The sequence below is a fragment of the Dromiciops gliroides genome, chromosome X (assembly GCF_019393635.1).
Source record: "Dromiciops gliroides isolate mDroGli1 chromosome X, mDroGli1.pri, whole genome shotgun sequence".
In the NCBI taxonomy this organism is placed as follows: Eukaryota; Metazoa; Chordata; class Mammalia; order Microbiotheria; family Microbiotheriidae; genus Dromiciops; species Dromiciops gliroides.
In genome coordinates, this window is record NC_057867.1 from 81159829 (window position 1) to 81181716 (window position 21888).

At 38.8% G+C, this 21888-nt stretch overlaps 1 protein-coding gene across 4 annotated transcripts in view; it reads right to left on the minus strand.

Annotated features, from left to right (window-relative positions):
* The window catches only part of LOC122733790 (hydroxysteroid dehydrogenase-like protein 2), a 35296-nt gene extending 21330 nt beyond the window's left edge, over positions 1-13966 (minus strand). For all 4 annotated transcript variants that reach the window (XM_043974493.1, XM_043974492.1, XM_043974491.1 and 1 more), the window contains exons 1-5: positions 13409-13966; positions 10203-10366; positions 9006-9104; positions 6972-7086; positions 2563-2666 (exon numbers count right to left, since the gene is read on the minus strand). In XM_043974493.1, the coding sequence (XP_043830428.1) occupies positions 2563-2666; positions 6972-7086; positions 9006-9104; positions 10203-10366; positions 13409-13473 (547 nt within the window). In that variant the 5' untranslated portion in view covers positions 13474-13966. The remainder of the gene's footprint in view (positions 1-2562; positions 2667-6971; positions 7087-9005; positions 9105-10202; positions 10367-13408) is intronic.
* Between the last annotated feature and the right edge of the window lie 7922 nt (positions 13967-21888).

Genomic DNA, 21888 nt, shown 5'->3' on the forward strand with positions numbered 1-21888 from the left:
GAAATTCTAAATTAAAAAAAAGAATAGAGCCAATGTGGGTTTCTTGATTTCACATCATCTCTTTTGAGGTGTGGTTCCCTTGCCTGTCTCAATCAATCAGTCTAATATTTATTAAGTGTCTGCTATGTGCAATGTACCAGGCACACAAAGACAAAAGTGAAACTGTCCTTTCCCTCAATAAAATTACATTCTATTAGAGAAGAGCAGCTACATATGACTGGAATATGCAAAACACATGCAAAGCAGATAACTTGGGAGGGGAAAGCACTAGAAGGTAGCAGGTACCCAGACTTCATGAGTATTTCAGAGATGGGGTGAGCCACTGCAAAGGCTAGAATGATCAAGTTTGTTTTTTTTTGAAATAATAAAAATTTTTATTTATAGTTTTGAGTTCCAAATTTTTCTTCATTCCCTCCCTTTCCTCTTCCCTTCTTTGGTAAGCAATCATATCTGTGTTATACATGTACAATTATGTAAAACATTTCCATATTAGTCATTTTGTACAAAAAAACTTGAATAAAAGAAAAAAATGAAAGCGAAAAATAGCATGTTTCAGTCTGTGTTCAATCAATATCAGTTCTTTCTTTGAAGGTGGATAGTATGTCTCATCATTAGTCCTTTGGGATTGTACTGTATCAGTGTATTGCTGAGAATAGTTAAGTCTCTCACATTTCTTCATCAAACAATATCGCTGTCTCTGTGCACAACGTTTTCTTGGTTCGGCTCACTTCACTATACATCTGTTCACACAAGTCTTTCCAGGTCTTCTTGAAGCCATCCTGCTTGCCATTTCTTATAGCACAATAATACTCCATCACCATCATATACCACAGTTTGTTTAGCCATTCCCCAATTGATGGGCATTCCTTTTATTTCCAATTCTTAGCCACCACAAAAAGAGCTGCTATAAATATTTTTGTACAAAGAGGTCTTTTTCTCTTTTGGGGAATGCCTTTGGGATATAAACCTAGCAGTGGTATTTCTGGATCAAAGGGTATGCACAGTTCTATAGCCCTTTGGGCATAGTTCCAAATTGTTCTCCAGAATGGTTGGATCTTTTCACAACTCCACCATCAGTGGATTAGCGTCTCAGCTGTCCCACATCTCCAACATCCAATATTTTTCATTTTTGTTATATTTTCTATTCTGATAGGTCTGAGGGGATACCTCAGAGTTGTTTTAATTTGTATTTTTTCTGATCAATAGTGATCCAAAACATTTTTTCATATTATTATAGATAGCTTTGTTTGTCTGAAAACTGCCTGTTTACTATTTCTCAATTGGGGAATAACTTGTATTTTTATAAATTTGACTCAGTTCTCTATATATTTGATAAATGAGGCCTTTATCAGAGATACTTGACATGAAAATTCTTTCCGAGTTTTTTGCTTCCCTTGTAATCTTGGTTATATTAGTTTTGTTTGTACAAAAACTTTTTAATTTTATATAATCAAAATAATCTATTTTATATTTTGTTTTGCTGTCTATATCTTCTTTGGTCCTAAATTCTTCTTCTGTCCATAAAACTGACAGATAAACGATTCGATGATAGCACCCTTTATGTGTAAATCATGTACCCATTTTGACCTTATTTTAGTATATGGTGTGAGATGTTGGTCTATACCTAATTTCTGCCATACTTTTTTCCAGTTTTCCCAGCAGTTTTTCTCTAATAATGAGTTTTTGTTCCAAAAGCTTGGATCTTCTGGTTTATCATATACTTGATTACTACAGTCATTTGCTATAGTGCAGTTTCTACCTATTCTATTCCACTGATCTACCTCTCTATTTCTCTGCTAGTACCAGATTGTTTCGATAATTACTGCTTTATAATACATTTTGAGATCTGGTAGTGCTAGACTACATTCTTTGGTATTTTTCTTTCATTGACTACCTTGATATCCTTGAGCTTTTGTTCTACCAGATGAATTTTGTTATTATTTTTCTAGATCTATAAAATATTTTTTCATAGTTTGATTGGAATGGCACTGAATAAATAACTTAGGTAGGATTGTCATTTTTACTATATTGGCTCAGTGTACCGAGGAGCAATTAAGATTTTTCCAATGGTTTAGATCTGACTTTATTTATGTGAAAAGTGTTTTGTAGTTCTGGTCAGATAGTTCTTGGGTTTGTCTTGACAGGTAGACTCCCAAGTATTTTATACTGTCCACAGCTATTTTAAATAGAATTTCTCTTTCTATCTGTTGTTGCTAGACTTTGTTGGTAATATATAGAAATGCTGATGATTTATGTGGATTTATTTTGCATACTGCAACTTTGCTAAAGTTGTTAATGATTTCAAGTAGTCTTTTATTTGATTCTTTAGGAGAATTATCAAGTTTTAAGCCCCTCTTTATTCCTGGAGTTTGCTTTTAAGCATTACAAGTAAAGCACAATTCTTAATAAAGATATTATTGCCCAAACCTATACCCATTCTATAGATTAAAATAATTCAATCATAAGTTTTATATAAAGGTTAATTTAGGTTCATCAATGCCATTCAAAAGCTTAATAAATTAACCAATAGGCACAACCAGGCTTATTTTCTCTAATACTTACCACAATGTTGTTTGAACCAGATTGGATTCAGGTTTAATGGTGGGCTGAGATTTAGGATGTGACCAATTTTACTCTTTTTCAAATAAGGAATGCATGCTTTTGATCTGCAAACAAAAGCAAAAAATAAAAGTTAGTAGTCTTTTAAAGACTTCTCTACACATATAATGAGATTTTTGGCTAGGTTATATTTTAAAGATAACAGTAGCGGGGCAGCTAGGTGGCGCAGTGGATAAAGCACCGACCCTGGATTCAGAAGGACTTGAGTTGAAATCTAGACTCGGACACTTGACACTTACTAGCTGTGTGACCCTGGGCAAGTCACTTAACCCTCATTGCCTCGCTTGCCCCCCAAAAAGAATGAAGCATTTACTACATAACAGGCACTATGTTAAGTGCTTTAAAGATAGCAATAGAATCCAAGACAATTCCAAAAGACTCATGATGGAAAATGCAATCCACATCCAAAGAAAAAATTGATAGAGCCTGAATGCAGATGTAAACATAGTATTTTCACTTTATTTTTTTTTGTAGTTTTTTTTCCTTTTGTTCTGTTTCTTCTTTCATGACATGACTAACACGAAAATACGTTTTATGTGATTGCACACGTATAACCTATATCAAATTGCTTGCCATCTTAGCGGGGAGGAAGGGGAAGGAAGTAGGGGGACAAGGGAGGGAGAAAATTTGGAACTCAAAATTTTATTTGAAAAAAAGAATGTTAAAATTGTCTTTATATGTAATTGGAAAAAATAAAATACTACTTAAAAGAAAAAAGAAGATAACAGTAGATATACTCAGAACTGGACTAGCCTAAAGAGATATTAGAAGATATTAGGTCACTGGCCAGTGGGAGTAAACTAGTGTTTATGGTTTTTTTCTAGGGCAGAGGTGGGAGTAGGAATTTCTTACCAGCTCTAAGTAGTGGCCTAGCAACATGACCCACCCCTACACTAATGCTGTTATTTTGTATGCAGTACATTTCACTCTGCTTCAGTTCTTGTAGGTCTTTCCAGGTTTTTCTGATAGTATCTTGTTCATCATAACCTATATATAGTACCTTAAACTTGACAAAGAATTTTCTTCATATTAGCCCAGCAAAGTAGGTACCATACATTTTACCATTATAATCAATCATCATAACTATTTCCCTCCATCCTATTCCCTTCCCATGATATTTACTCTATTTTCTATCTTCTTTTAACCTCCTCAAAAGTGTTTTACTAGGGGGTAGTTAGATGGCGCAGTGGATAGAGCACCGGCCCTGGAGTCAGGAGGACCTGAGTTCAAATCCGGCCTCAGACACTTAACACTTACTGGCTGTGTGACCCTGGGCAAGTCACTTAACCCCAATTGCCTCACCAAGAAAACAAAACAAAACAAAAGTGTTTTACTTCTGACTGTCCCCTCCCCCATTATGCACTTCCTTTTTCACCCTTCCCTCCTTATCCTCTTCCCCTCCTACTTTCCTGGGTTATTACTTTTTTTCAAAATTATCAAGACTCAAACTCTCTGTTGCAAGCACAGGTTTTTATGTGTGCAATATGTATGATTTTCAAGTATGCTTAAGTTGCACTGGGTAGAAAGCAATCATGACTGCTTCTTAATTTAAATAAAGTGAACTTTAAAATATCATCTGGGTGGAAAAAACTTCTAACTCAGGCTGCATGATCATATTTTCACAATCATAAAGAAAAGAACTCATTTGATTTACAACTCCCAAATAGGCTTCCCTTTGATTTGTCAAACAATATATCCCTCACCCCCACTTTCACTAGACCAGATGCATTTTTACAACATTTTCTTTTGTATTACAATGAGAATAAAAAGCATTATTCTTTATACTAATGCTATCTTTAACTTATATATTAAAAAATAGAATCTCTGCTGTTCTGGGATAAGATTTGCATAAAAAATAACAGGAACTAAAGATATTGTGTGTGGGGGTGGAGAGAAGCACACATTTAAAGATCTAAACATTAAATTTAAAAGTTTTTGTACAAACAGAAGCAATTCATCCAAAGTTAGAAGGAAGGCAGAAAGCTGGGAAACAATTTTTATAGCCAGTATTTCTGACAAAGGCCTCATTTCTAAAATATATCAAGAACTAAATCAAATTTATAAGAATCCAAGTCATTCCCCAATTGAGAAATGGTCAAAGGATACGAACAGGCAGTTTTCTGATGAAGACATCAGAGCTATCTATTCCCATATGAAAAAATGCTCTAAATCCCTATTGATTAGAGGGATGCAAATTAAAACAACTCTGAGGTACCACCTGATTGGCTAACATGACAAAAAAAGGAAAATAATAAATGTTGGAGAAGCTGTGGAAAAATTGGAACACTAATGCATTGTTGGTGGAGCTGTGAACTGATCCAACCATTCTGGAAAGCAATTTGGAACTATGCCCAAAGGCCTATGGGATTGTGCATACCCTTTGACCCAGCTATACCACTATTAGGTCTTTTTCCCAAAGAGATCATAAAAAAGGGTAACAGACCCACATGTACAAAAATATTTATAGCTGCTCTTTTTGTGGTGGCAAGGAATTGGAAATTGAGGGGATGCCCATCAATTGGAGAATGGCTGAACAAGTTGTGGTATATGAATATAATGGAATACTATTGTGCTGTAAGAAACGATGACCAGGTGGATTTCAGAGAAACTTGAAAGGACTTTTTTTTCTTTTTCTTTTTTGAGGTTTTTCCTTTTTGCTCTGATTCTTCTTGCACAGCATGACTAACGCAGAAATATGTTTAATGTGATTGTATATGTATAACCAATATCAGATTGCTTGCTGTCTTTGGGAGGGGGGAGGGAGGGAGAAAAAAATTGAAACTAGAAATCTTATAAAAACGAATGTTGTAAACTATCTCTACATGTAACTGGAAAATAATAAAATACTTTTATGGAAAACAAAATCTAAACACTAGGGACTCAAATCAAGTGAAGGATAACATCAACTCTTAGAGTAATAAAAATATAGATCAGATAAAAATGGAGGACTTTATATTCCCCTCCATCTTCAAGATATATAACCATATATAGGCTTTTCACATATCTAAGAATCTAAGTAATCATGTTTCTGGAGTTAAAAGTTGAGAAGAGATTCCTTCTCTCTTTGTTTCCTCCTTTTCCTCCAAGACTGAACTCCCAAGCCAACCAACAGTGCAACTGCCGAATGCACATGATGCCTATTTTCAAAGCTGGTGTAAGGATGTGCTTCTTTTGCAGCAGAGAAGTCAGATATGCAGATGGAAAAAGTCATGCTATACCCTCTGTAAGGGCTAAGCAAGCTGGAATGTGCACCAAGGCAGGTGCACAAGCCTATGTCCCTCCAGCCACAAACCAAAGGGCTGTTCTCCTAGATAGGTAAAGGAAGGGAAGGTATCTTTCTTTTTTTTTTTTTTTTTGGCAGGGCAATGAGGTTAAGTGACTTGCCCAGGGTCACACAGCTAATAAGTGTTAAGTGTCTGAGGCTGGATTTGAACTCAGGTCCTCCTGAATCCAGGGTCGGTGCTCCTTCCACTGCGCCACCGAACCGCCCCCTAATGTCCTTTTTTTTTCTGATGCCCTTTTAAAGAAAGAATTGCCTCCCTTCTTTATGGAGGTAGGAGATTGTCCGTGTGTAATATCATGTATATGATTAGGCTTCGTGGATGTGTTAGTTACGTTTATAACAAGTAATGGTTTGCTTGGTAGGAAAAGGGGTAGAAATAGATTTTTTGAATGAAGGGGATGGATGAAATAAAGGATAGCAGTAGAAGTTAAAGAATTTTTATGAAGAATTAGTGCATGTGTCATTTGTTTTTAGTCAAAGAATGAGGAAGAATTCACACTGACATCCTGTACTGTTGTGCTGTTAAGACAAGGAATTTTGTATTTTTAAAATTTCATTTTCTCTCTAAATATATTCATCCTATCACCAAGATGGCCCAAGCAGCCTATGATGCTTTATTTTGGCTGCAGCTAGAGATGAGATTCTCAAATCATTTCTATTTGGTTTCAGAATGCATTTCCCTCCTCACTCCCTCATCATCAAACTGACCTCCCTCATGTTTTGCTTTGGCTATCTGCGTTTCCCAAGCACGTGCTGGCTGAGCAAAATGGCCAAAATCACAATAGGCAGCCAGAAGGAATCAGATGAAGATGGAAAGTTTGATACTAATGATCCCCACAGTCATTAATGTATATAGATTGATAGAAAGTTTCCTCAGAAGCCCAGGGAACTCTGATACATTATGGAAAATTTCCTTTGGAATAAGACAGCACAGACTACCTCAGCAAGTCTACAGAAGAAACTTCTACCATTCATTTACGCTTTCATTAGATATGACAGGTGACAGAAAGGACTAGATTTGACACGGGTTTAAATCTGGTGTTTTAGCACCTCTCCTGTCCCTACTTACGTAAGATAGGTTCCTCTGGTGTTGACGCTCATCATCAAATCTACTTTCTTTGTAGGTGTTTCCAGTGTGTTGGTCAAGCTGATGGCACTAGCATTGTTTACCAAAATGTCAATTCCTATTTTTAAAAGAAAACATCTCATTTTAATGCTTTAAACTTCATCTGGGAGTAAGCTATACAAATCTAGTACTCCTAACCAGACCCCTAGTTAACACGTGTACACATAGATGACCACAGCACACTACATATGGATATAGATAGTAAGGCAGGAAAGCTAATGTCTACTAGTTGAACTAAAGCTTCACTGAAATGATTTTCAAGGGAAGAGAACCACAGAAGTTCTAGGTATGCCTAGTTTTTTCTTGACCTCCTCTCATCTCCTGGGGCTGTTCTTACCCACTGATCTCCAACACACTTCCAAATATCTTCATGCTGCCTTCTTGGTATCCAAAGATCTCCACTGTGGTACCCAATGCAGACACCCAGCCTCTACCCAGATGTACAATGCTGCCCTCCTTCTTGGGTTACCAATTGTAAATGGAGGGCTTACTTCCTAGCCAATGTTACAGGCAGAAATGTTGAAGCTTCTTTCATTTCTGGGGCTCATATTCTGAAAGGAGATAGTTGCTTCCTGACATGGGGCAAAACTATGCCATAAAGATTGGTACACAGGCCCAATTATAAACAAAATGATGAGGTACAAAGAGACATGGCAACCTCTCATTTTATATCCCTCTGAAACTATGTCCCCTTTCATTTGGAGAAGTGGTTTTAAATGAGGCTAATAATTCTGTTAATTCTCCGCCCCCCCCCCCCAGGTACATATTTTGAAGTTCCCATGTTCTTTGGAAATATACTTCCCATATAAATAGGATTCAAGTGTATTAATCTTTATTGTTTCTAGAGAACCCAAGTCAAATTTTCAAATGGAAAATTGTTGTTTTTGGTAAGTGGGATCTCGGTCTAGTTCCTGAAAGTTTAGCTCACGTCCCTGGGCATTCCCACTAATGATTAATAATAATAAAGGGCACTGAGGGTACTGCCTAAATGGGCAATGTGGAACCTGTGGAAGAGGTCTCAGATTTGAGGCACACTCCATATTCACTTTTCCCTAACCTTTTCTCCTTGTTATCACTGCTTCTACCAAATTACTGAGTACCTAGTTTGTGCAAAGCCTCCATCAAGCCTTGACACTGAGTAGCTGTGTGGCCCTAGGCAAATCTTAACTCTGTTTGCCTCAGTGTCATCATCTGTAAAATGAAGTGGAGAAGGAAATGGCAAACCACTCAGTAAGTCTGCCAAGAAAACCCCAAAATAGGATCACGAAGACTTGGACATGACTGAAATAAATGACTGAACAACAAGAAGAAAAGCAGAAATGGCAGACAAGTTAATCACTTTATACCTAAATTTCCTCATGTATGAAATGGGAAAAATAATACTTCCAACTATTTCAGGCATCCCTGTAAAGAAAGCTTTCTAAAAATGAGTTATTAAGAAAGCTCTCTTTAAATATGAGTAGTTATTATTGTAAAGAAAGCTCTGTATCAATATGACTTATTATTGCTATTATTTTAAATAGTGAAGGTGAAAAAAACATTTTGTCAGTGAGCATTAGAGAAGGGGTGAGATTTAAGCCTGGAAGAACAGATACAATTTCAATATGTAGAGAGGAAAGAAAGGTAGGCATTTCAGGCAGACAGAAAGGCACAGAGGTAAGAAAAGAGAACATGTGTGCAGGGACTAAGGAGGAAATCAGTTTCAAAAAACAGAGGGTTTGTTTAAGAAAGGAAGTAAGGCTAAACTGTGGTAATGTCTGAATGCCAAGCTAAGGTGTTTGAGATTTATTCTGTGGGCAGAGGGAAACAAATGACAATTTCTGAAGCAGTCTTGTGGGGAGGGAGTTATACCTAGCTCTAGGGATGGTACCAAACTTCTTATTTCAAAGCCCTATGACTATGACACCTGATGAAATTGCTCAGCTCCAACTACATCCCTGTGTTAAGCCAACATTTAACAAGTAATTAAGAAATTACCTCCAAACTTCTGCACGGCTTTCTCTACTGCATCATTGATTTGCTGTTCATCTCTCACATCAACAACACATGGTAAGGCCTTTCCTCCAACAGCTTCAACTAGAAAGGAAAACCAAGAAAAGGCTTCAATATTTTTCCTTAGAAAAAAAAAAGATATAGCTAAGTAAACTTTATAATTTTACTAGTGACCTCATTTTACAATATGGGTATATTCTCCTAGGATTAGACTAGGAGGGTTAGCAGTAAAGTCAATCTGACTTAAATGAAAATAAGTCAACTAAAGGCAATTTTACAAGAAATTAATTACTTCTTCAACTGACTGATATCTTGGAAAGGTGTTAAAGTGGAAAAACACCTCAGGCCTCCATCTTTAAGAAGATGGCTTCATGACTTTTTTCATTAATACTTTTTAATTGAACTCTTTTGGTACACATCATCTTCATTTCCAAATATAAACCTACCTCTTCCCCACCCACAGAGCTATCTTTTTTTTTTGCAGGGCAATGGGGGGGGTTAAGTGACTTGCCCAGGGTCACACAGCTAGTAAGTGTCAAGTGTCTGAGGCCGGATTTGAACTCAGGTACTCCTGAATCCAGGGCCAGTGCTTTATCCACTGCACCACCTAGCTGCCCCAAGAGCTATCTCTTTTAACAAAGAATTTTTCAAAAGACAGTTCAGTAAAACTGATCAATGGAATCTAACACTATGTACTGCATTTCACATCAACAGCCTCCTGCCTCTGCAAAGAAAGGGGGGAGAGTTTGCATTCTCTTGATATTTTCTGAGGAAAATTATAATTAAATATTAGGAGATAGGATTTTTTCCCATTTATTTATTTAGAATTTTTCCCCACCTTATGTGTAAAAACAAATTGTGACATCAATTTTTAAAACTTGGTGTTCCAAATTCTCTTCTGAGGAGATACAATTTTAAAAGTATTTTTCAAATGTGATGGAAAGACCGGATACTATAATGGAAAGCACAACGGAGCAGGTTCCAGTTAGGACTATATCACAAACTCTCTAGGCCCAAGTTTTTTCTCATATGCCAAATGAGACTACCTACTATAAGGAAAATGATTTTTCTAAACATAAATCAGTATATAACTATAATTAGTTATTCCTATGGAAGGCTCTCATTAACTTCTCATTTTTAAAAGATACTACACCAAAAGGCCACTGCCATAAAAAAACCTACTTTCTTCAGCAGCAGTATAGATGGTGCCTGGAAGTTTGGGATGGACCTGTGTGGTCTTTGCAGCAATAACAATATTTGCCCCATCTTTTGCAGCTTTCAATGCAATTGCTTTGCCAATGCCTCGGCTTGCACCCGTGATAAAGAGAGTACATCCATTTAATTTTCTGAAACAGAAGAAAAACATCAATTAATATAAAGAATTTAGTTACCCTTGTATAAAATGCATGTTACAACTTGAATCAGAATATACACTAAACTGCAAGCTAATTCTGGGACTATAGGGGAATCATCCTTAAGAAGAAATTTTTCAGTGAAATTAAAAATCAATGAAGGGGGCAGCTAGGTGGCGCAGTGGATAGAGCACCGGCCCTGGAGTCAGGAGGACCTGAGTTCAAATCCGACCTCAGACACTTAACACTTACTGGCTGTGTGACCCTGGGCAAGTCACTTAACCCCAATTGCCTCACTAAAATAAATAAATAAATAATGATAATAATAATAAGTTTTAAAAAAAAATCAATGAAGGTAATAAAAGAAAAAAAGTACCTGTTACATAGCAGGTGCTTACTGAATGCTTATTGACTAGGTGATAAAAGGCCTAACACTTCCTAGTATGGTTAAAAGAATTAAAATAATAAATTTTAACTAAATAAAAGCTGAGTTTTGTTTATTTAATATTTTCTTAGTCTCAACTCAAAGTGTTATTACTTTAACCCGTGAATTAACATTCTGTCTTCACTTGGGCATATTCTGTCTGCTAAATAGTGGTTGCTCTTATTGTGATGTATTCTTAGCTTACCTGTGAGAAACAGCCATTTACTGAACTGTCTACTCCACTGTAACACTATTAAACTGTTTCTACAAGAGTTCTGAATTATTCTATGTAGGATGTAAAAGCAGCTCAGTGGTTCATTCAACAAAGGAGTTTTAGGACAAAGTTTCTAGAAGTGGGTTATGTGGTTACTCCCCTCCATCATTTCTCAATTCCAAATTCTCAATTTTCCTGTCCTCAGGGAAGTGAAACATCTAATCTAGAGTTAGATGATGTGTATAAATGCAACAAAAATCTCAGACTACTTTTTCAAAGGGAAAGCATAGACATTTATCTAGCTGTTAAAACTGTAAATATTTCCAAACAATCGTTAGTAGTCCAAAAAGCAAAATATAAAAAGTACGAGTTAGCAATGTTAACCAAGAGAGACAGCCTTACATAGCTGGGGGTGAGGGCCAGGCTTTGAGGTCAGAAAGATCTGAGTTCAAGGTACCACTCCTGAAACTAGTTTAGTGAGCACAGCAAGTCTCAAACTTTTTCAGTGCTCCAGGACCCACCATAAATTGCAGCCCTCTGTGGCACTGCCAATTTTCACAAAGGAAGTTTCCATATCAAGAGTTGCCTGCACTAAGGAAATCACAGGTCCCAACCAAACAGAGTTTTGACAACATATAAAAGTCTTCCAAGTTGTTATAGTCTACAAACCAATAAGGTTTTCCCATGTTCCAAGAGGAGTTAGCAGTAATTATCAACACAGACAGAAACTTATTAAAACTCCAAGCTAGGGGCAGCTAAGTTGCACAGTGGATAGAGCACTGGCCCTGGAGTCAGGAGGACCTGAGTTCAAAGCCAGCCTCAGACACTTGACACTTACTAGCTGTGTGACGCTAGGCAGGTCATTTAGCCACAATGGATGGATGGATGGATGGATGGAAGGAAGGAAGGAAGGAAGGAAGGAAGGAAGGAAGGAAGGAAGGAAGGAAGGAAGGAAGGAAGGAAGGAAGGAAGGACGGAAGGAAGGAAGGAAGGAAGGAAGGAAGGAAGGAAGGAAGGAAAATCAACCCCAAAAAACCCTCCAAGCTAAAAACAAGGATGTTTATGGAAGTTGGTTAAGCCATTGAAAAGTAAATCGGGGCAGCTAGGTGGAGCAGTGGATAAAGCACTGGCCCTGGATTCAGGAGGACCTGAGTTCAAAGCCAGCCTCAGACAGTTGACACTTACTAGCTGTGTGACCCTGGGCAAGTCACTTAACCCCCATTGCCCTGCAAAAAAAAAAAAAAAAAGTAAATCAGAGCTAGATGTTTATGATGTATCTCATAATTATATTATTTTAACATTTAGCTCAGGGCACCATATTTTTTAAATTGGGGGGGGGGCAACGAGGGTTAAGTGACTTGGCCAGGGCCACACAGCTAATAAGTGTCAAGTGTCTGAGGCCAGCTTTGAACTCAGGTCCTCCTGAATCCAAGGACTGCACCACCTAGCTGCCCCCTCAGGGCAGAATATTTAAAGCTTAAATGTTTCATAATATAGATTTTTTTTAATTAAGAAAACAGATTTTTTTTTAATTATTCAAGAACTGAATTGAATAATTAGATTGAATTGAATTGAATAATCGAATCTAGTCGGTTGGGCTAATTGGCCACTCGGGTCTTTTTAAAATCTGACATTCTGGAATTTGGGGATAAAGGTCCGACAAAAAAGAGATCATAATCAACAAATGTGTGTATGTACTCGTAGTTATAGTAACTTTTCATCTAAATAAAAATCTCACAAAGTTTTCTTAAAGGGAAGGGAGGCAAAGTGGCCGTCTGGCCAAGTTCACCAAAAATATTGACAAAAAGGTCTTGAAAGCCCCCAAAAGGGAGAGGACTGCCAAAACACAAAGAGGGTTGTTCCTGGAAATGTCTCTTTAAAAAAATAAATAATTGTTCTTTGAAGTGGAATTTAAACTTTTATAGCTTTGAAAGTTTCAAGCAACACTTTAGCTCCGCCCCCTTCGTTTGTCCTCAGCCCTTTTGTAAAGAAGTAAGCTCCTCGGTTTCCTTCATTTTAAAAGTAACTTCAGTTTAGAGTTTGGGGTGAAGGAAAAGTTGGGCACAGAATTCCCCTCTGGAGAACAGGACATGGGAAAATGGGGATTTTTGAGGTGAAAGTCACGACACTTTGGGGGATCGGAGACTGTAAAAGTTACTACGGTGGGATAAAAGTCTTTCCAGGAGGGTCAAGAGTCACTCCTCTCTCCCCATTATTGGACAATCAGAAGGGAGAAGTCGCCCCCTCCCCGTATTTGGGGGTGTTTGTGAAAAAGCTCTCCTTTGGCCAAAGGGGGGTATGTGTCTGTCGTGTGTATGTGCGTCAGGGGTCTGGCTGCTTCGAGCTGTTGCTGTTGTGTCTGGCAGCCACCCCTCGCCCCGCGCTGGCCGTCTCTTACCCGGTGTTGGGCAACATGCTTCCCGTGGGACTGGCCGATGGAGGGCTCCTGGAGAGCAGAGGCATCAGTTTGTTCAGCTCAGGCGGCGGCAGCTGCGACCAGAGTAGGGCAAAGAGTCGCGCTGTGGAGCTCGGGGCTCCAGAGATCGAGGATGACGGGATGGAGGAGGTGAGGGTGTGGGATCTTTAAGGAGAAGTCCCGCCTTTCCCGGTCCAAAGGTCACCAAACTCGCGAGCCGGGAAGATGAAGTTAAAACTGCGGGAGCGGCGCGTTCCCGCCGCGCGTTCCCGCCGCGCGCCACCCCACCCGGCCCAGGCTCGCGCTCCGGGTCAAAGGGAGGAGCATGCGTCTGTCTAGCCGTCCCTCAGCGGTATACGGATGGCTCCGTGGGCCCTGCGCCCGGCCGGCCCGGCCAGCCAGCCCGCTAGCGCGCGCCTCGAGAGGCAGCCCCTGTCCTCTCCGGCCCTGCCCCTGGTCGCGCGGGCATTTGACTTCCCCGGACAATCGGTCTCCCGCTGACGTCTGCGTTCCAAGCGCCTGGGCCGCCCCGCGCGGGGGCGCGTGATCACAGGCGTAAGAATGCCGGCTGCCTCGCGGGCCACGCCCCCGACCCCTTCTCCTCCCTGCTTCTCCCGCCCCTTTTCTTCCTTTTCCCATTCTCTCTTTCTAGTGGGGGGAGAAGAGAAAGGGCCAAGGCGGGTCTGCCTAGGTTACAGTCTAGGTCTTGCTCGTTGTAGAAGCCGGGGTGGGGTGAAAAGAGAGAAAGGAAGAGTGAGGAGAAAGGGAGGAAGGGAGGCCTGGGAAGGAAAAATACTCCAGACTGGGTAAAGGCAACCACCATTACGGGATTGCCTTCAGTTCTCGGTGCTGTGTTCACTGGTCTCATCTATAAAAAGAGGAGTTGCTTTAGTGCAGGGATTCTTAACCCAGACTTTGTGAACTTTAAAAATAGTTTTATAACATTGCAATATAATTCGTTTCCTTCGTAAACCTGTGTATTTTATTTTGGGCACATTCTGAGAAGGGGTTCATTAGCTTCCCAACTGCCAGAAAAGGGGGGTTGGAGCTTTCAGTTCCATTCCTGCTGCGAAATTCAATTACTTGCAGGAAGCCCATTGACAAACTAGAGGATGTCTGGATTAGGGCATTCAAGATAATGGATTTAGAAACCATATCCTATGAAAAGAAGTTGCAGGAAATGACAGCATTTTTCCGTTTAGAGAAGGAGAGGGCTAAGATAAGAGATTTGATTGCTGCCTTCAAGCTTATAAAAGACAGTTGTGATAGAAATAGTAGATGAATTCTGGGTCACTCCATTTCAGGAATACATAGAGGCGTTTTTTTTCTACACCGGGAGTTCCCCACATCAATGAAATAAGAAGTCCAGGACCAAATAGATGGAAATTGTGAAAAAGTAAATTTGTAGAACATTAAAAAAAAACTCTTAGAAGCGACCAACAGTGGACTTTGATTAGGTAGTAGAGCTATTTCACCAAAAGCTAAATAAAGACCTATGTCATATTCTGCCTTTGGATCATAAATGTAGGACTTAAAAGGACTTTATTTTACACATATGGAAACTAAGGCACATGGAGATTACTTTACTTGACAAAGGTCACACAAGGATCAGAGATGAGATTATGAACCTAGGTGTTCTGACTCTAAGAGACAGTGCTCTGTTTTTTTCTTTTTAACTTAATATTAGTATTTTATTTTCCCCCAATTACATGTAAAAATAGCTTTCAACATTCATTTTTGTTTTTGTTTTGCTTTTGTGAGGCAATTGGGGTTAAGTGACTTGCCCAGGATCACACAGCTAGTGTCAAGTGTCTGAGGCTGGATTTGAACTCAGATCCTCCTGAATCCAGGGCCGGTGCTCTATCCACTGCGCCACCTAGCTGCCCCTTCAACATTCATTTTTTTTTTGAGGGGCAATTGGGGTTAAGTGACTTGCCCAGGGTCACACAGCTAGTAAGTGTTAAGTGTCTGAGGCCGGATTTGAACTCAGGTACTTCTGAATCCAGGGCCGGTGCTCTATCCACTGCGCCATCTAGCTGCCCCAAAATTCATTTTTATAAGATTTTTGAGTTCCATATTTTTCTCCTTCCCCTCCACCCCTAAGACAGCAGTCTAATATAGGTTATACATGTACAGTCATGTTTAACAAATTTCCACAGTAGTCATATTCTGAAAGAGGAATCAGAACAAAAGGGGAAAACCACAAGAAAGAAAAAACAAAACAATAACCAACAAAAAGTGAAAATAGTATGCTTCAATCTGCATTCAGACTCCATAGTTCCTTCTCTGGATGAGCATGGCATTTTCCATCACAAATCTTTTGGCATTGCCTTGGATCATTGTATTGCTGAGAAGAGTTAAGTCTACCACAGTTGATCATCACACAATGTTGCTGTGACTGTGTACAATGTTCTCCTAGTTCTGTTCACTTCACTCAGCATCAGTTTGTGTAAGTCTTTCAGGTGATCTTAGTTTTGAGTAAGTGTTCTTTCCACTACACAGAGAAAGTTCTACTTTGGGTGGGAAGTTGACCCTTTCAGAGATCCCCTGATTTGTTTTTTCCTTTGGCTCCACTATTTTGTTTCTTTTCTTACTTTGCTGACCCCTTCTCAGTCTTCTCTACTCATTCTTTCCACCTTCTGTATGGGACTTTTTGCTTTTGTTTTTCTACCTTTTCTCATCTAATACATCTTCAGCTGTTTCCTTTATGTAGATGTGACTCAACTCCATGTTCTCCTAAGCTCCTGTCTCATGCCTCTAATTCCCCATTTCCTTATTGATATACCTCAAATTCAAGGTGCCTAAAACCGAACTCATCTTCTTCCATTAATTTCCTCAGTCAATAGACTAGCATTTATTAAGTATATCAATAGGGATATACCAGGTACTGTGCAAAGCACTAGGGATTCCAGGAAAGGTAAAAGTCAGTCCCTGCTCTCAAGGAACTCAGAGTTAACTATGTGCAAGCAAGATAAATACGGATTAGTTTAAGATAATCAAGAGGGAAGGCACTGGTATTAAGGGAATTGAGGGATGACTTCTTGTAGAAGGTAAAATTGTAGATGGGACTTGAAGGAAACTAGGAAAGCCAAGAGATGGAAATGAGGAGGCAGAGCATTCCAGGCATGGGGGACAACCAGTAAACATTCACAGAGTGAGGAAGTGGGTTGTATCCTACACTGAATAGCAAGATGGCCAGTGTCACTGGATTACAGATTATATGGAGTGTAGTAAAAAAATATGAAAGTTTTTTTAACAGTCGGTTAGGATAATTGAAAGACGCCAGTTTTTCTTTAAGGACCACCCTTTCTGGGAGGAGACCAATGGCATGAGCTACGCACGCCAGTGCGCCTGCTGCGCATGTCAGACTGCCTGCTATGCACTCAACTTCCGGGGTGCGAGCTGAAAAGGCAAGGAGAGAACGGAAGTGGGGCTTTTTTTTCTGCTCCGCTGGTCTCCTGGCTGCGCTGCATAGACAGACTCGGACTGGAGTTTGACTTGGCCTGGCTCTCGGTTAACAGCACGAGCTTGACTCGGTCTCTCTCCCCAAAAGTGGCCTTCGGTTTTGGTGAGTTTTATACAGAATATAGACTAAGCCTAGATTTAAGACGATTTGTATTATATTTCTATTTTCCTATCCTTCTAATCAACATCACCTTGTGACTACCATATAATAAAGGCTCTATCTAGAAAACCAGAAGCTTCTTCCATTTACTAGTCTGGGAGATAAATTAAGGGAAAAGTTAAGTAGGGGAGATTTATGATCTAATATCCAATTTTAATCTCACAGGAGTGAAGAAGACTGGGAAGCAGATTCAGAAGGACTTTATATGCCCAACAGAGGATTTGGGGTTTGATCCTGGAGATAATAGGAATCCCCTACATGGATTCATGTTTTTATATTCCTGTTGATTTCTCTTCTGAACGGTTTGCCTTAGATGGCTAACTGCTGTGCTTTGTGACAGTGCTTTGTCAGCCTCAAATATGTCTCATCAAGTTCTTAGTAACTAAAGCTTTTTTTATTATCGTGCTGATGAAAATCTCAAAGTTCCTTTCACCTGAAAATTATTTTCTAGGTCAACAAAAAGTCTCCTCACAGTGCGTTGGATAATACTGAATAACCCTATACCTCATATATCTCCACAGGGTGAATTGCATGTTACCGATAGAAAAGGCATCAGTCAACCTTTGTTGTTGTTGTCCAGTCATTCCAGTCATGTCTGACTCTTTGTGACCCCATTTGGGATTTTCTTGGCAGAGATACTGGAATGGTTTGCCATGTCCTTCTCCAGCCCATTTTACAGATGAGGAAAGAGGTAAACAGGATGAAGGGAACTGCCCTGGGTCACACAGCCAGTGTCTGAGACTGTATTTGAACTCAGATCCTCCCGACTCTAGGCCTAGCGCTCTATCTACTACACCACTTAGCTGCCCATCAACCCTTGAGCAAAGGATAATGGATTAATATATAATCTAGGTCATATGTAGTAATAGTGGAAAGAGCAGAAAGAGTGAGAAAACCTTTGTTCATGTACCAGCTCTGCCAAATCTCATGACTGTGCAAATTGCTGCAATTCTCTAAATACCAGTTTCCTTATTTATAAAATAAGGTTACTACCTGTCTTCTTATATCGCACTGTTGTGAAAAATGTTTTGTAAATTGTAAAACACTATGCAAATATTGCTATTTTTGTCTATATTATTTGTATTTTATCTTCCTATATAATTTATATGAAAGGTAGGAAATATAGGAAAGTAGTGTGTTGTGATAAGGGTACTGAATTGGAGGTCAAGAGAACTGTGTTGAGATCTAAAGGAGATTTTTGGCACAATATTAGGAAGAAACTTGGAACAATTAAAGCCAATTTTAAAAGAAATTGAAGTTGTGAGAAGCATTGTGATGTGGTAGGAAAAAATACTTGGCTTTGTTATCAGAGGACCCTATCTTTACAAGTAATTGGGGAAAATAAAATACTATTAAGGGGGGAGGTGCAGAAGAAAATGAAAGACAAACAACATTTATCCTGTATAAAGCTTGTTTGTACATATTTGTTTGCTTGTTTTCTCCAGTAGATTGTGAGCTCTTTGAGGTCAAGGAGTGCCTTTTGCCTCTTTTTGTATCCCCCAGTTATTAGCACAGTGCCTGGCACATAGTAGGTGCTTAATAAATATTTATTGATTATTGATACTATGTGCCAGAAACTTTGCTAAGCATATCTGCTAAAGGTGTGCCACAACTCAAATGACTCTAGTTCTGTTTGATGAAGCAAAATGTTAACTGAACTTTCATCTTTCAACTTTCACCTGTGTTCTGTTACCATGTTCTATCTTATTGAGGTTATGTCTGTTGCCTGAGAATGCTATAAATTTTAACTAAAAATGGCATAAATTAGAATGATTCCAAAGGCAAATACTTTTCTCTCTCTAAGAAAAATGCTTAGTTTAGAAATGTAATAGGGGCTTGGCCAATGTGAATCCCATCTTCAAAGCATGGGTAGCATGCTCTGACTGCTGCCAGACTGTATGAAAGAGGTTGGGGAGTCTGGAAAAGTATGACAACAAGTAATGGAAGGGTCTTGCTGCAGAATTTAGAGCATGTGCAGAAATCTGGTAACTGGTTCTGCTTAGTAACCTTGAGATGAAAAGAGAAACTGTTGATTAGCTTCTGAATCTGAACTGAGGATCATTCAAAAGGCATAACTAACCAAAGCAAGCTCCTTTTGCTTCCTCTTTTCTGCCTGGCTGTGTTCAAGGAAGAAGGTGGGGAGAGAGGTCTCAGGCCTTTATAGTCCAACCAGGGCTGTGTTAGAGTTGGCGTACTTGTGAGAGCTAATTGTAACATTTTTGTTGTGAGCATTGATACCTCAGAAATTAGCAAGTGCTATATGAATCAGGGTATGATTTATTGTTTTGTTGATTGTTGAGACTTAAGAAAGTGATAGAGAAAATGTTAATAATGCAGATTAAATTTCACACTGTGTCATGCATACATTTTCCCTCCAAAGAGAGAGTTATTTAATATTTTCCAGCCCACCCCTGGCAGCCTCCCTGTAACCCAAGAACACATGGCTCTGCTGTTGCTTCTTTCTCTGTTGTATCTGTTCATAATCTTAGCTGAAAGAAGATTGGAGATGGTTACAACTTTGTAAGCTTTGAAATGTCAGAATAGTGTGTTCCAGAAGTCTGGGAGCTGGATTCCATGCCATGCCAGAGAGTAATAAATGGACCATAGATATATATTCTATCATTAGGCCAGTATTAGAAGCTTTTACAAGTTGGTAGTGTTGAAAATTTTTCTGTTGAATATTAAAATATAGCTTTTGTATCTGCCTGTCTCCTACGAAACAGATCAGAGACAGACAGAAAAAAACATAATATCAATTTGATATTTTGTCCCAAGAAGAAAGATAACACAACATGATCATGTGGAGACTTCCCTTCTAAGAGAGAAGCTCAGGGGACCCCCCATTTCTGAGAGTATACATGGTTTTAGGCCACTGATTACAGGGTGTTGTCAGTTTTAATAGTATGATGCAGAAATCAACCCAGGAGCAAAAAGCAGTTTAACAATTTCAGTTATAACAAGTATGGAGGGAATACAGAAGCATCATGGTAAGACTACAGGATTCCTAAAAAGTGTTTGGCAAGGATGAGGATGCCCAGATGTTACCATAAGATAGGGACTTACTATCCTGAGGGAAAAGAAGTCACCATGTAGGGCCTTTTATCTGCTAGCTATCTGGAATCAGGTTTGGAGTTCAGTTGAAGGACATTTTGCTCCTATTAATCCAGGATTTCATAAAAATACTTTTGGATAATAAGGTAATGCCATCAAATCCAGGTGATCTATATATTCATATTAACAGTAGCAACTGCCAACACTTTTGAGAAGTTAAGGTCAATAAGAATAGGCAACACAGAAATGAAACTAAGACTCTCTGCAGATATATGATGGTATACTTAAAGACACTTAAGGAATCAAAAAACTAGTTGAAACAATTAACAACATTAGCAAAGTTGAAGGATATGAAATAAACACACGTAAACCATAAGCATTTCTTTATACTACCAACTGTGGTAAAAAAAATGAAAGTTTTTAACAGTCGGTTAGCGATAATGGAAAGACGCCAGTTTTTGAAGGACCACCCTTTCGGGGAGGAGACCTTGATGAATGGCCGTGCACTCCACCTCCATCTGCTAGGCACTCCACTTCTGGGGTGCGAGCTTAAAAGACACGGAGAGAACGGAAGTGAGGTCTTTGATCCACTCTCCTCCTCCGATGGTTGCGCTGCACACACAGACGCTGACTGGAGTTCTACTTGGCCCGGCTCGCCGTAGTAGCACGTGCTTGACTCAGCTCTCCCCCTCAGAGGTGGTCTTGGGTTTTTGGTGAGTCCTATACGGGTTTTGGTGAGTTCTATATGGAATATAGACTAAGCTTAGACCTAAGACTATTTGTTTGTATTTTCTACTTTCCCATCTCTCTAATCAACATCACCTTGTAATTTCCAAACAATAAAAGCTCTAACTAGAGACCAGAGGCTTCTTCTACTTACTAGTCTGGGAGATAAATAAGGGAAAAGTTAAAAGGGGAGGTTAATGCTCTAGTATCCAATTTTAAATCTCACACAACAAAACAGCAGCAAAAGACAGAAGGAAAAATTCCATTTAAAATAACTGCAGACAATATAAATATAATATAAAATACAATCTCCCTGCCAAAACAAATTCAGGGACTATATGAACACAATTACAAAACATTTTTCACACAAATAAAGACATCTAAAAATTGGAGAAATATTTATTGCTCATGGATAGGCCAAGCCAATATAATAAAAATGACAGTTCTGCTTAATTTAATTTATTCAGTGCCATACCAATTCAACTGCCAAATAATTATTTTATAGAGCTAGAAAAATAAGAAAATTCACCTGGAAGAACAAAAGGTTGAAAATATAAAGTAATATCAATTAAAAAAATGTGAAGGACACAGGCTAAGCAGTACCAGATATCAAATTGTATTACAAAGTGGTGATCATCAAAGCAATCTTATATCGGTTAATAAATAGAGTGGTGGATCAGTGTAAGAGATTAGATATCCAATATGCAGTAAATGACCATAGTAATCTAGTGTTTGATAAACCCAAAGATCCAAACTTTGGGCTTAAGAACTCACCATTTGACAAAAAATTGCTAGGACAATTCTGGGTCACCCCCATGCCATGATGAGGCATTGGAAGCTACCTTTGGTAATAGAATAACAGCAATAGTTTACATTTATATAGCACTTTTGAGTTATAAAATAGTTTATTATACAGTATCTTTATTATACTACAAAATCACAGGAATACATTGCTAATCATCTGTATTATAAAACAGTAGCAAGTTAAAAAATTGTATATCTAATTATAATTCCTATCCAAAGTTATCCCATGATTTTCTACACCACTGGCATTAAAGTA